This window comes from Mesoplodon densirostris, chromosome 3 (assembly GCF_025265405.1).
Source record: "Mesoplodon densirostris isolate mMesDen1 chromosome 3, mMesDen1 primary haplotype, whole genome shotgun sequence".
Classification (NCBI taxonomy): Eukaryota; Metazoa; Chordata; class Mammalia; order Artiodactyla; family Ziphiidae; genus Mesoplodon; species Mesoplodon densirostris.
The window spans coordinates 63,788,611-63,803,928 of NC_082663.1; the positions used below are offsets into that span (position 1 = coordinate 63,788,611).

A 15,318-nucleotide genomic window follows, 5' to 3' on the forward strand; every position below is an offset into this window, starting at 1 on the left:
CATGTAAACAGTCTTCGAGACTGAAAGACATCCATAATTTTCTGCAAATTGATTGCAAAAGACCGATTGTGGTGGTATGGCCCAAGATGTCCCACCCTACTGTAAATGGCCAGTCCTTTGCTGGAAAGCACCAAGTTTCTCAAGATGAAAAGCATTCCTAGGGATGACAAACCAGGAGTCTCATCTGCATACCAGCATATTGACAAAACTCATAATAAAAGCATGAAGTCATCGAAGATAAGCAAATAAAATATAGTCAGGGCAAACTGAGCAAAAATACGCCTCTCTGGTGAACCAGGACTCTTCAACAGGATTAATTATTTGTGTAAACTGGCTTCCCTTCATCTACATGTTTATTTTGACTTTTCAAAAGCTTTAGTAACACTTTGGTAACACTCCTCAACAAGCTGTAAGATACACGTGCCCCCCGAGGCACTGTGTGCCTGGCGGGGATAAAGTAGAGGCCTTTCTCTGACAAGAAAAAGATGAACCAGGATGGAAACCTACCTTAATGAACATTTCTCGGAAGTGAAAATCCAAGCTTAGGGGATGAACTGCAGATTTGAGAAGTGAATCAAAAGGGGGACAATGAGCTTCACAGAATCAAAACTCTAAGATAGGATCATATTTTCCAATCTCCCTATCTTTCAGAAGAGGAATGCCAAGATCCACAGAATTGGTGCATTTATCTCAAGTGAAACTGCAAGTTAGTAGCAAAGCTGAAAATCAGAATCCTGGCCTCCCAAATTCCGTGAGTGCCTATGAGTGCCTGGGTCTCTCATGGTACAGCTGATCCTGGCAGATAAAGAGATGAGGGGTCCTGAGATCTGTCACGAGTATATCCCCCATTGAAACAGAGCATGACTGTGAAGCACGTCCTCTGTCATTTCTCTGAGCCCATTACCCTCTCCCCCACATACACACATGGGGCCCCCTAAGGTTTGAGAAACAGAAAACATCATCTTATCAGCTGTTTGGAAAAAAAAACTGCTGTTTGACCTGTTTGTTTGGAAGCCAGCCCTGCTGAGCTCAAGAGTTTGCTATAAGGCAGGCAAGAGCTAATTCATTTGAGGTCTGCTTCTTTACAGGCCTGGATGCCAGGCTCAGTGCTTATCTCCATTGTCAGCAGCCCCGTGAACGCAGCTACAGGATGTGCCCTTCAATGAGGGTTCTAAGTGGATTGCTGTTTCTCCTGTTAGAGTTCAGATTAATAAATACCTTGGTTGTGGTTGTTTAAAAAGTGAATTTTTTTCCTGAGAATCAAAGCAAGAGTCTATTCCTCTGCTTCCTGAGGATGTCTTCAAACTCTGTGGAGGGGGAGTACTGTGGCTGTGTGTGTGTGGGGGGGTGTGTGTGTTTCTGCTGCTCAGAACAAGTCCCTTGAGTGTGGACAGACGGATACCCTCTTGGTTCCAGATCCACTTTTCAACTCCACATGGGACAGCCTATGAAAATGCGAGCGGCCATGGAAGTTTTCTTGGAGCTCACGGCCTCCCCTCTGGGATCCCCGTAAAGTGCTCATACTTTTCTTTCCACTGATTTCTAACAAGCTCATTAGTGAGAAACTCCCAGAAAGTGGAACAGTTAGTTTGTAATTTCTGATCTGAGTGCACAGAACATTCTGACAATTGTCTCCAGGAGACAGACAATTTAAACCAGAACATTATTAAACACAGAGCAGCTGATACTAATTCCCTTCCAGCCAGCTTCTTCGCCTGCGAAAGCTGAAATCATCCTGGGGCCGGGGATGGGGCCGAGGACGGGGCCGAGAGTGGGTGGCAGCACCAGGCTCACTGCCTGTGAATGAACGCCCCACGCTCACGCTCATCCCAGCACACAGGGCCCGCTGCTGGGGGGCCTCACACACCGCAGTTCTTCCCTGGACGCACGACGCGCAAAGCATGCTGTTAATTTAATGGGAAAAGCAAAAAGTAGGAGTAGTTACTCAAACAAAACCCAGCAACGTAGAACCCGAGGAAATACGCAAGGAAGAGGAGCAGGCCAGAGCAGAGAACAGACACTTCCTTCACTTCAGGGGAGTGACGCAGGGAAAGGGAGCGATGAGGGCAGCGCGCGCCTGCTGCGTGGAACCGGACAGAAGACCGTCCTCCTCAAGTGTGGCAGCAAATGAACGAGCAGTGAGGGTGCTGCACACACGCACGAGCACACACATGGCTCTCAGGCCCCCTCGCCCTCCGCGCACGCCTACCTGCAATTCCTTGCAGCAGCCCGCAGACGTTGAAAATACTTTTCTTCATGATGCTCTGCACACACATGGTGAAGACGGACACCAGGGCCACCATGCAGAGAATGAAGATGCCCACGGCTAAGAAAATAGCGGTGGCCTGCCAGAAGCCGCTGGCGATCTCTCCGAAGGTCTCGGCGTAGGGCCCGCACAGCGTCTCCCGCTGGAAGTGCTGCACGCCGGGGTTCCGGATGCAGCGGGCGTAGATGCCCAGCGTGGGGTGGTGGGGCTCCAGGGAGCCTCCGCCCTGCTCGCTGGGCTCGGCGCTGCCGCGGGGCTTGGCTTTTCCAATCAGCCAGTCTGCGCTCATGAAGGCAATGAGCTCGGCAAACGCCACCACAATACTCAGGAGGGTCCAGAGCATCGAGCGACAGGTGACAATGACATGACACATATTGATGTTCGAGGCGTCAGGAGTCGGGAGGCCACGGGGTGAACTGTACAGGCGAGCCCGGAGGGCGGTGGGGAAGGCGCGGGAAGGAGGCTCAGGCGCTCCGGGCCGGCAGTGGCCGCTGCTCGGGGGCTCCCTCGTCCCGGCGGCGTCGTGGGGCAGCGCTCTCCGGGGCTGTCATGCTGCCATGTCACAGCTCCGCGCGGCCGCAAGCCTCACGCCTCACCTACGGAGGAGAGAGAGGGGAGGAGAGCGGTTAGCGGCGCCGGCCCCGCCCCCGCCGCCTGCCCGCCCGGCCGCCTGCACTTCGGCCTGTGCTCAGACCCCGGTGCGCGCCCGCGGCACGGCTGCCCCACGCCCTGCGCAGCCCTGCCCGGCGGCGCCCCTCGTGCCCACAGAACCTTGCCCCGGCGAATCCTGCGCCCCCGCCAACACGCCGCCGTCCTCGGCGGTGTCGGCTGGTGTTTTTGTTTCAAGGTCTCCCTCACTGCGCTCTCAGAGGCGTCTGTGGTTACCCTTATCTCTCGGCAGCACGACAGAGGGGCCCATGCCAGTCCCTGCACCCACCCGGGGGCACGCTGTGCATGGGGTTCCTGCCCCAGCTGCATGCTCTTGGGACGTGGCTCCTGCTCTATTATATCTTATTAGAAAAAGTCCAAGAGCACAGGGATCCAGACAGATGAAGATATGACTGCCAGTGAACTATATCAACGGACTGCCTGCGTTTTTTTTTTAAAGTTTACAGGACTCTTTGCCTGCTGTTTTGGTGTTAGGTGAGCTAAGTTAGAAAAACTTGCATCAAAACTTTTTGCTTAACAGTAGAGAGTAGTAACACCCAACTTTATTTCCTGGGAATCAAATTACTAGCAGAGACAAAGGAGGGAGTATTTGCTTCAGAGGTAAATGAGAATTTAAAAGGAAAACAATGCCCCGACAAATAATAAAACTTTGCCACCCAAACTTATTTTTCATCCATTTCTCACAGGGTGATTTTTAGACAAAATGAACTACACAAGTTAAAATACAAAGAAGAAAAATAAAGCTCCAAGAAGAACTGATGACTTACTCACTTGGGGAAATTATTCAAAACAGAGGCATTAATGACCATTGACTAAGTATCATTACCACTGAGGGGACTTGTTGACAACAGAGACATGCCTGTGAAGAATGCGTCCCTTGAACTGTCCCAGTTCATCACGTGTGCCTCTCTGCCTGAGCTTCGATTCACCCCAGGTCTGAAACTCAACATGCGCATTGTTTCTCATCTCACAAGGACTCGTTCTGTTCCCAAGGACAAACGGCTTCATTACCAGAGGGCTCGAACAGCTTAAACCCCCTTCAGGGAGGCCTGAACCCTGAAATGGGCCGCAGGGCTCCTCCTCACAGCCCCATTTACTGCGCGCCTCCCCCCGCCCCCAGCCCACCAAGGTCAGGAAGAATCGCACAGCTCACATCTGACATCTGGGCACATGGCTCTGTTCTGAATGGTTAGATCTTATTAACTGAGGTCATGTCAACTCCCCAAGGACGACAAAGAGCCTCATGGCATGTGGGCAATGGTTGGGCGGGGAGTTACGGAAGAGGGAGGGAAGTGGGGAAAGAAGGGAGTGGGTGTCACAGCTTCTCCACCATGCTGGCTAACATCCTAGTTAGAGGTGATTACTTACCTTATAAAACACAGTGTATTTAACAATCCTCACATGACTGCACTTATACAAGATGCTATATTGCAAAATTAGCTAGTGCAAAGCTAGGAACAGAGGAACTTAACCGTCATGGGTGTGTGTAGGGGGGCACTGGGGAAGGGAGAGGTGGTGTGCTGCATGCAAGGGTTTTGGTGTTCATCAAGTCTGGGCTCCAAATCTAGCTCCACCACAGACTGGCCATATTGGCATCTAACTTCTCAGAACCTTAGCTTTCAGCTGCCTCATGGACACATGAAGAAAAAAGGGTACCCTGCCTCACAATATTGTTGGGAGAAATAAGCAACATCCTGTGAAAGCACTTCGCACAGTGCCTGGCATAGTAGGTGCTTAGTAAATATCAACTCCTTTGCCTCAGAAGCTTTTCCCCTAACATGGATGACACTGGTCGGACAACTGTTTAACCAAGGGAAGTGCGCCGTGGATAACAGAAACTTGGCCGTTAAAAGATTAAGCAGAGGCTATTTAGAGATGGATGAGGTCACTCATGTCTAAAGCTTCCCTGGTGGGCTTTGAGGGTGAGGTCCTGGTCTTACTTCCTGTTTCCCTACTGCCTAACACAGCTGACAAGCTCAGCTGGGGAAAATAAATTAGCCTCAGGCCAGAAGTATAACCTACTCCCACTCACTCACTCTCACCTCCCCCACCCCCCAATATTACCAAAGAGAAATGCCTTTTGAGTAAGACGTTACCAATACAAAAGAGCTTTGGAGGAGGCTGTGTATAATGAAAGTGATCATTCTAAATGAGAACAAGCAAACAAGCTAGGATGACTCCCGGGAGGACGCCCCACCCCATGCAAGCTGGGCCCACCCACCAGGCTTACAAACACTTTCAATCTACAGGTGGAGAGTCTGCTTGTTAGGAGAGAATGAGGCTCTAGGAGATCTTCCCACTTGATTAGAAAAAGCCAGTTTACTGATGGGCCCAGGTGCTCTGAATCCCTGCTGCCCCTCTACTGTTTAATGGCAATTTTTCAGTATGAATAGAAAACCTCTACAGAGTTGTCCTCTTGCAGAACCTCAGACTCTGCTACAACCTCTCAGGTGACTTGGATCTTGATGAATATGCGAAGGGTATACTGTTCTGGTCAGCAAGCTCACCTCAGAGTCAGGGATGCAATTAGGGTGCAACTTCTAAAGAGAAAGGATGTGAAACTTCAGGAGAAGGGGAGATGGCACATTCAGGCTTAGCAAAATGGTTCATGCCAAATTTGAGGCAAGATTATTTAGGGACCCCTGTGCTTAAATTCAGAAAGTAGGGTCGTCTGTCCATCTGTACTGAAACAATGCCCCCCTCCACTATACCAGATTCTCACATCCACACCAGAGTGGCTGGAATGACGCCTTCATTTTTCTGTTTGCAACAGGGAGATAAGATGTTTTGGTCTTGCCAGCAGATCTGCTAATTACCACTATTAGAGGAACAGCCACAATATGCAAGGCTGACTGACAAAAACTGGCTTTCCTCAGCATCCAAGAAAAGCCCTCGGGTCCGTGGGATAGGGGAAAATCTGGAAGTGCAGCAAGGGGCTTCTACCGTGCTCTGTACTCTGGTCAAATGCCCGTTTGGCCATAGCAGATGTGCACGGAAAGTCACGTACTGAGATAACATCCACATCATGGGAAGACAGATCCCTGTCACAGATCTTGTTAACCCGGGGATTCAGCACAGAGCTCCTTAGCACCACCCTGCTGTTCACTGTGATTCCCACTCCTCCAAAGATCCTGTAGTAAGACCAGACCCTCGTTGACATTCCATGTAAACATTTTCTCTCTGTGGACCACTAAATACATATCCCCTCCAGGACACCTGGCTTTACTACCCCATCCCCGATGGATAATGTGGACAGCCCTCTGACTTTCAGAAAAAGAGGCTATGATTGTCACGAAGGTCCACAGAGGAAAGCCTCTGAGCAAGAAATAAGGAAAAAAAACAAAACAAACGAGACTCCTACAGAAACCTAGGGTAATTAATATACCACAGTCAGAATACAAAGCCAGGAGGAGTGACAAATGGCTGGTCCATGGGAGTCGTCATACATAGCTCTCCAAAGAGCCCTAATATTTAAAAGAAGGGGGAGGTGTGAGCAGAGCTGACACCTCTGAAAGGGGTCCTTTCCTTGGCAGCTTCGTGCTGTCAGTGCAAGCGGAAGAGAGTGCCTGTGAGGCAGACCCGCCCAGCACCAGTTGACGAGGAGATCACGGTACAGAAGCCTGGGAACAAAGGTCACAGCTTCTCGAAAGGTGGGGCAGACCGAGCGCACTTCAATCACCGCTGCGTCAAATGCCCACACTCTCCACCATCACAGCAACAGCAACAGCAAAGCCCGAGGAGGAGACCCTGCAAACCACGTTTTGAAGACCACCACCAGCTTACTCACCTTGGTTCTGTTTTTCAACTTCATTAAGAAAATGTGCAAGCATAGATATAAGGTGAAGAGAACAGACAATGAACACCGCATACGGAACACTGGTTAACACGTTGCCGTATCTGTTCTACAGATCCATAGCACACACACTCACACTCACACTCATATGCAGACATCTTTTCTCTGAATCGTCTGAAAATGAGTCACAGATGTCTTGACACTTCACTCCTAAATGCTTTTGCATACACCTAAAAATGAGGACATTCTCCTTCGTGACCACAGTAAAATTAACACACTCAAGAAAACTGACAATAACTCCTTTATATCCAAAAGCTGGGTCCACACTCAGATTTCCCTACCCTGCCTCAATTTTTGCTGTTTTTTTAAAACCATGACTCAGTCAAGGCTCACGCATTGCATTTCGTTATGTCTTTAGTCTCTTTTAGTCAAAAACAGTCCTTCCGTCCCTAACCTACCCCTGTGCCGCCTGCATTTTTCCCTCTGACATTGCTTTTTTTGAAGATACCAGGCCAGTTGTCTTACAGGATCCCACAATTTGTCTAGTTCCTCGTGTTGCCATTTAAACTTGTTCTCTATCCTCTACCCTATCCTATCCCCCGGTAGAGAAACTGGAGGTTAAATTGAAAGGCTAGTTTAGATTCAGCTTAAACATTTTTGGTGAGAATCCTTTGTAGGTGACGCTGTGTAATTCCTACTGCATCACATTTGGGAGGAATATGATTGAGGCTACACCTCAGAATCAGTAACTTTACACATACATACATATGCATAAGTGTGTGTGTGTGTATATAGAAAGACAGAGACAAAAACAGACAGAACAGTCTGCCTGGTCCTCTCTGGCCCTAAAAAAAATCCAAGTGTTGGTGAGGCAGTGAGCAGAAGTCTGCTCTGGGCAGGACGTGGGGGCGGGGCGGGGGGCACTTGGTGGTGGTCGTTCTGATGTCACAGTGAAGAAGCCCTGTCGAGGCCATCCTGGAAGCTAAAGAAATCCTTCACCAAAGGGATTTTACTTTACATAGTCTTTGTGGTTCAGTGAGTACTAAAAAAAAAAAAATAGGAACTCCTGTGATTAATAATAAATTTACTACACTGACCCATGTGGCCCAAACGAGCGATACGCTTCGGAGCAGACTGCACTTTGCTCCCACACCACGGGTCGTTTCTTGGCCCATATCCGTGTGCATTATTACCACCTCCCTCAGACGCACAAGCCCCACAAAGACTCACCACCATGGCCTCCAGCCCAGCGTCTCCGGAAGGATGAGAAGATTAGGAAAGTAGAATTTATGTGCTTTTGCCTTCCAGAAGCTGGAAAGACCCCCTTAGAGTGCTACTTCTAAGAGTGCCGTCCCTGGACGCCCCCAGCTCCTAGAGGGGGGATGTGGGCCACCTGTTTCCAAAAGCCTACGTTCCTGGTTCCCACACACTGAACCAAACTTTCTGGAGGTGCTGCCAGAAACCGCGTTTTTAGCAAGCCCCCAGGAGCTTCTTTACACACTAGACTCTGAGAGTCCGTCCGCTGGGAGGAGGTCTTACACGGGTGCGGTCCGCTTGCACAGCGCTGTTCCCTGGGGCTGGGGCAGGGAGGGGGCGTGGGCGGCGGGCGCTGAGGCCGAAGAGAAGGCCGACAGGCGGGTGGCCCAGAGCATCAGGACACAGCCAGACCAGCTGTCCCCGGCACAGCTCGCAGAGCCACGCAAGTCACAGGCACGGGCGACTCTGCCGGGAAACCAGCCGCCCTCTCACGCCTCCGCTCACGTGTTATCCGGGAATCCTTGGAGGACAGCGTGCGGGGGACCCCCTGTCCATCGGGACCTCCTCTTCGGAGCACAAGCGGTGTTAGAACTGAAGAGACAGCGCTGGCGTGAGCAGCTCAGCGCCTTCCACGATCTTTGTAAAAAAATCAGCCTGGTCCCTCCCTGACCTGAACTACACTGACTATGGAAATGCAGACACCTTGACTCCGTTTAAGAGGAGGGTCCAAGTACACTAATAAGTACACTGTTCTTCAGGCTACAGCCTCAACACCTCGTGCTCATTGCCAGTATCCTTTCCTCAGGGATAAACCCCTCCGCTCCATCCCACCTCTGACTCTACGGGCAAACCCTCAAGCTGTGCTTCTCAACCGGGGGCGACTGTGCCCCTCCCGCCTTGCAGGGGACACCTGGCAATGTCTGGAGACATTTTCGGTTGTCACAACTTGGAGTAGGGAGGGGTGCTACTCGTAGGTAGCGAGCAGAGGCCAAGGGTGCTGCTAACAGCGGCCCTCCCGCAGCAGAGCAAGTCGGGCCGTGGAGGGTGACAGCCCCGCTCTGGGGCCTTCCTGCAGTCTTCACATTTGTAGGTGCAACTTAAAACAGAGCTCGAAAATCCCCACACTTTAGAAAGGTCTGCTCTAATGAGCAAGTCATGTTCTATCATCTGGATGGACAAGCACAGTATTCACTAAATTAAGTACACTTGCAGCCGTTTTTCTGCAAAATTCTTTTAAGGTCCAAGCTAATCTGTATGTCCAAGATGTCAGGCTGACAGGATGTGGAATCCAACTTGCCAGAGTTGACAGAACCTCGACCCTGCCTCTCCCGGGGTCCTGGCAGTTTTTCTGGACCACAAATGAAAATCAGCTTTTGCTTTCAGTAATCTCTACTCTACGAATGGCAAAATGGGGCTTCTCGAAACTGCAAGTTTGGTCACATCGCCTTTATTTCTCTCGAATTCTCCTTCTCCAGAGTTGGGCTGGCCACTCAGTACGTGCTCAGGTGGCCTTGGCCACTGCAAATGTCAGGGAATCTCAAGGAACTTACCAAGTAGACCTAAGTAATTTCAGGCATTCCAGTTATTACCTGACCCCAGCTTGGCTCCCCTCTGCAAGATGCTTCTCTCTCCCACTGAACCCAGAGGTGGTTTCAGCTGCCTGGTGGCCCCTCCAGAGAAGTGAAGCTTCCACTCTCCAGAACACCTCAGCAAGCCTCTTTTTTCTGGGTCTGATCACTCGCTGAGGAGCCGCTCACTGTCAAGTTTGTTTTTTAATTCACCAGTCCTGGCTGGTCACATGTGTCTTCCTCGATGCCCACTCCAACTCCTCTGTATCCAATCAATTTGCTGTCTGAGCACACATTTCTAGAGGGATCATTTTTATACTCTGTCCTGAGGCATCAGCAACCAGGGACAACAGGTCCACCTGTCTGGTCCTATTTTCTAAATGATCCATTCTTTAAGATTTCTCAAGCCCACTTACACATTATTGATTTATTGATTTGGCTGTGTCAGGTCTTATTTGCATCATGTGGGATCTTCATTGCGACATGTGGGATCCTTCGCTGCGGCACGTGGGCTTCTCTAGTCGCAGCTTGTGGGCTTCTCTCTAGTTGTGGTGCGTGGGCTCCAGAGCACGTGGGCTCAGTAGTTGCGGGGCGCAGACGTAGTTGCCCCGCGGCAAGTGGGATCTTATTTCCCCAACCAGGGATCGAACCCGCGTCCCTTGCATTGGAAGGCGGATTCTTAACCACTGGACCACCAGGGAAGTCCCCCACTTACACATTTTATAACTTCTTTTCTTTCTACAAACGTCATCATCTAAAAATCTGCAGGAGGCAAGTCTTCCTTTACGTGTCTTTCTGTTTCTGTCCAACAGGAGAGACTGAAGAACCAACTTCCATGGTGGGCACCAAGGTGTGACTCAGCACAGATACTGCTAGCCAGGGCCCACATGCCTATGCCCTGTACGCACTGTGTGGGGTGTCAAAGGTTTCGGGTTTGCTGAAGCGGAATTACAACTTGAGCTTCAAGAGATGTCTTTTAATGTTACTGTTTTACATGATTTTCAACAGAAGGTATTTTTCATATTCATAATGAATTCTGGCAAAATATAAGCCATTACGTGAGCCTCACTAGTATTTTCAGGATCAATAAGAAAGCAGAGAGTTTTATGGACAAAAGTAACACAGGGTGGAAAACGAAAAACTTGTAAGACCTTACACATAAAAATCAAGATACTTCCTGCTTCGTTAACTCCCTGGTGTCACAGAGGGGGACTGCAAATGCCCTCTGTTTAAGTGACCCAACTCTGAGAATTAATAACCCTTGTGGACAGCTGGGCAGCCTGCCCCAGCACTGGGGAGCACGGATGTTCATTCTTACAGCAACTGCAGGCTTTCTTGTCCCTTCTGCACAGAGGCAGAAAGAATTGCTGCTTGTTCACAAGATACAAGGCCATCAGCCAGGTTCCCCTCCAGCAGCTTAAGAAGGCCCAAACACGATCAATGGAGAGGATTATGCCACCTGTTACTTCTGAGCCTCTCACACAAACCCATAAAACACCAAGTAAACTCAAGAATCAACTAGAACAAAAGTCCCTTCCTGACGGGAAGCTTCTGGGAAAGCTCTTGTGAAAGACTGTATTATACTTTCAAATATTCTGTCTCTTCTTCAAGGAAGATGACATTTTCCCACCCCATCAACATCAGACCTGACCACGGGACTTGTTCAGCCAATCCAACATGGGCAGAAGTGACACATGCCACTTCTGGGCAGAAGAGCTTAGGAGCTGGTGCTTTGTTGTCCAGCTCTCTTCCCACTCCCATGAAATCAGAAAAATCCCAGACAGAGATCTCTCCATCCGCCTGGGTCCCTGACAACACGAAGCAGAGGCACAGCCGGCCCTTGACGGACATGCAGTGTGGGTGAAAAAACCAAACCTCTGTTGCTGCCGATGCTGAGATTTTAGGGTCACGGCATGACCCAACCTCCTCTGAGAGCTGAGCTCCTGGCAGAGCCAGTGCCTTTGCATCCTGTCTTTGGCGTTGGGATACATTCAACTCCACCATCCCCTACGACAGACACGGCGAAGAACTGTTTGAAATTTAACAACAATAAAATTCATCTAGTGAGACACGTGAAAGCTTGGCAACTATCTCAGAAACATTCACTGTACAACTCACTGAGGTAAACTGCTTCGATAAAAACTTTACTTTCTTAATATACTTATTTTAGGGTTAATGAATGGAAGTGCTAAGAAAGAAGAAAAAGTCCCAATTGAGTAAATGAGGACATCAGCAGTGACTCTGAGAGCGACAGCTGGAAGAATCGCTTCCCACATCAGGCGCTTCTCCGAGCCTCTTTCCAAAGAGTCCTGACTCACTCAGAGCTGCCTCGGCTTTCCTTCTATTTCTTCCATCCTGGGATGGCTCCAGCTACCTTGTGCAGCCGCCAGCTAGGATGGCAACTAGGAAGTGTGCTTCTAACGAACACAAGAAGAGAGCTCTCAGCTCTGCCTGGAGGGAGGCTCAGCCGGATCAGCAGCGCAGAAGACACGTCCAGGGCCAGCTGGTACCAGGTGTCAGACCAGGACGCAGGTGCAGGGCTGCCCAGGGGCCTGTCTCCAATGGGCATCAAGTCAGGTCTTTCCAAGGAATGGAGCCCACAGGGCTGGAGTGAGGGTATCCACAAACCAAGGGGGCAAGAGACCACAGAGGAGGGCAGTGGGGATGACTGAAGCCCTGGGCCTCTGGCTGCAAACAAGAAGTAACGACAGCTCAGGATGCAGGGCAGTAAATGCGGAGAGAATGAAAAGCTGAGCCCATGGGGCATGAGGTGGAAGAAGCAAGTCACAGGCAGACAAATGGCAGTGACCACACTTTTAACTGGTTTCAGGTCATCTCCACCATGAGAATCCAAATATTCCCTCCAGGAATACAGTCATTTCAGAGATGAAGAAGAAAAACATAGCATTAGGGTGAAAACTGGTGGCTTCCGTGAAGAAAACGTTCATCAGCACATGAGAACACCTGTCACTTTAAAAATACAGTTGTTTTAAGTTAGGTATTGCCTCCTTTTGAACCAAGTCTGTATATATAGACACAGACACACACAGACGTGCGCACACACACACACACACATATGTGGTATCATCTTATAAACTCAAAAATTAGTAGTAGACGGGCCTCCCTGGTGGCACAGTGGTTGAGAGTCCGCCTGCCGATGCAGGGGATACGGGTTCGTGCCCCGGTCTGGGAGGATCCCATATGCCGCGGAGCGGCTGGGCCCGTGAGCCATGGCCGCTGAGCCTGCGCATCCGGAGCCTGTGCTCCGCAACGGGAGAGGCCACAACAGTGAGAGGCCCACATACCGCAAAAAGAAAAAAAAAAAAAAAAAATTAGTAGTAGACAAAAATGTTAATCTGGAAATAGTCACAGGTAGTTAAAGAATGGCAAAAACGTTTTTCTTTCCTTGTATCTCCACTCGCCCTGAAAACCTTACCCAATTAGTGCTACTGACAGAAGAAACGGGAGTGGTTAATGTTCAAGTTGGGCCTTAGTGCCAAGGTTCCAAGCAGCCGTTAAGGAGGTGACGGGTGTGAGCGTGAGCACAGCGGAAACCTCATCCCAGCGTGGCCCAGGGGACAGGCCAGCTGCATGACTCACAGAGAGGGGTGCCAGCCCAAACCCCAAGCCAGGAACTTCCTGGAGGGCATAGGGCAGGAGCAGCTCACAACAGCAGCAACCTTCACCCAGAATCCCATCAAGACAAACACCACAAGGCTTGCACTGCCATCGGATTTACCTGCAAAGCTCTCAGCAGAGTGACGCATTTCTAATTACCCACTAAAGGATATTATCAGTGAAACGGGCCTAATGATGTAAGATAACCCGCATCCTTAAACCAAGACCTAATTCGGGATTTACCCAGGGACCAAGACAATGCTAGCCATTGCTCACTTTAAAAAAAAAAACAGGGCTTCCCTGGTGGCGCAGTGGTTGAGAGTCCGCCTGCCGATGCAGGGGACGCGCGTTCGTGCCCCAGTCCGGGAAGATCCCACATGCCGCGGAGCGGCTGGGCCCGTGAGCCATGGCCGCTGAGCCTGCGCGTCCGGAGCCTGTGCTCCGCAATGGGAGAGGCCACAACAGTGAGAGGCCCGCGTACCGCAAAAAACAAACAAACAAACAAAAAAACACAACACCTTCTATATTCTCACTGAGGTCACTTCCGTTTCTAACCAACATTGCTAAGCAGTAGTGGTATTTTAGAAAGTTTTTGAATGATTTAAAGTAAAAGGCCAAAGTTTATTGTAGGCTGGTTCATATTTCTAAAAGCATCACTGAAATGTTCAAACTCACTGTTTTTATTATTTCACTCACACCGACGCTGGTCTTTCACAACCAAAGGTACAACTTGCAGACTTACGTCTGAACTGCCCTGTCTTGTGTCCACAGTACACACTTCCTGAAAGCCAGTGAGCTCAGAGAAGGATCTGGAAACAGCCTAAGGTTTTATGTATTGAACACACAAGCAATAAAGAACAAAATGCACAAGTGGATATTCACAAACATGGCTCTTCATTCATGCATCAAAAATTTCCCCTCTTTAGTGCCTTACTTCTCTCAAATATTTAAGACCCATGAAATACCATGTGATGAGGAATGCACACACACATACAGACACACATTCACACGCATTTGTAATGTTAGATGTTTTTAACATCTAAAAAGTCAGCAGGACAGATCTGTATGCTGCATCCATGCCCAGTTCATTAAACACTATCCATCTCAGTGATTGCACAGCCAGATATCAAGCCACCCAGCGTTTTTCAACTTTCCCTAATGAGAAGGCCAAATTCAAAACCATAGACAGGTTTAAACTTCCTTCATTTATTAACTAGAGGAATTCCCCAGACATTTAGGATTCAAACTGTGTTTTGAAAACAGATGAGCTTAAGTGTAGTTCCCAAAGGGATGCACACTCTTCGAGGAAAAGCAAGTTCAACATGGAGCTGCCAGCAGCTTCGGGACCATCCTTAAAGGCAGGCAAGGCCTCGGCCTGCATTACTGAACTGGCCTAAGGACTCGGGAATGTGCCAGGTGGGAGGAGGCGGCCCAGTGAGCTTTTCTCACTGCAGCTCAGATGAAGTCAGTGCAGACTCAAAGTTCAAGCCGGTCACAGAAAACCCCATTGTGGAAATTTGAACTCTTGTCCTTGTTCATAGGATCCAAGACTCTTTCTGGGAACAGGGACTTACTGTTACAGCTTCTAACAATAGCACGGCCTCGTAAACAGAGATGAACTCAGAAGAAGAGAGTACAGATCAGAAGACCAGGCCACTTAAAAATGAAAGCAACAGTGCTGGAAAGACTAGGAATACAAACGGCTTTAGGTTCACTTCCCTGAGACATCCCAACCACTTGTTCCCCACCTTCTCACCTGTAAGGGCTGCTAAGCGAGGTGGGCAAAGAGGGACCTGTCCCAGTTTACGCACGTGTCCAGTGCCCTGGACTCCAGGTGCCGCCGTGGGCACCTCCCTTTGAACCCGCATGGCTCAGAAACAGAAAGGTGCTTGGCAAGGGAGCCCCAGGCAATCAGGGGAGGGGAAAAATAAGACTGTGTTTTGCTTAGGTAAGAACAAGGAGCACCCTGGGGTGCTGACACATATTTCTCTGAGGTGGGTGGAGCTAACAGACTTCATTACAGCAAACATATCCTACGGCTCTGATGACCACGGACCTCGGGAGAAGACACCCACATGCGGCAGAGAAAGGCCCTTTCTCCACATCCCACGTGCCAACCCCCCATGAGCACGGTGGCTGATCATTTT

General features: G+C 49.7%; 1 protein-coding gene across 3 annotated transcripts in view; it reads right to left on the reverse strand.

Moving 5' to 3' along the window:
* The window catches only part of LHFPL2 (LHFPL tetraspan subfamily member 2), a 177,749-nt gene that overhangs the window by 21,344 nt on the left and 141,087 nt on the right, over positions 1-15,318 (reverse strand). For all 3 annotated transcript variants that reach the window (XM_060093079.1, XM_060093080.1, XM_060093081.1), the window contains one exon: positions 2,210-2,862. In XM_060093079.1, coding sequence (XP_059949062.1) covers positions 2,210-2,639 — 430 coding nt within the window. In that variant the 5' untranslated portion in view covers positions 2,640-2,862. The remainder of the gene's footprint in view (positions 1-2,209; positions 2,863-15,318) is intronic.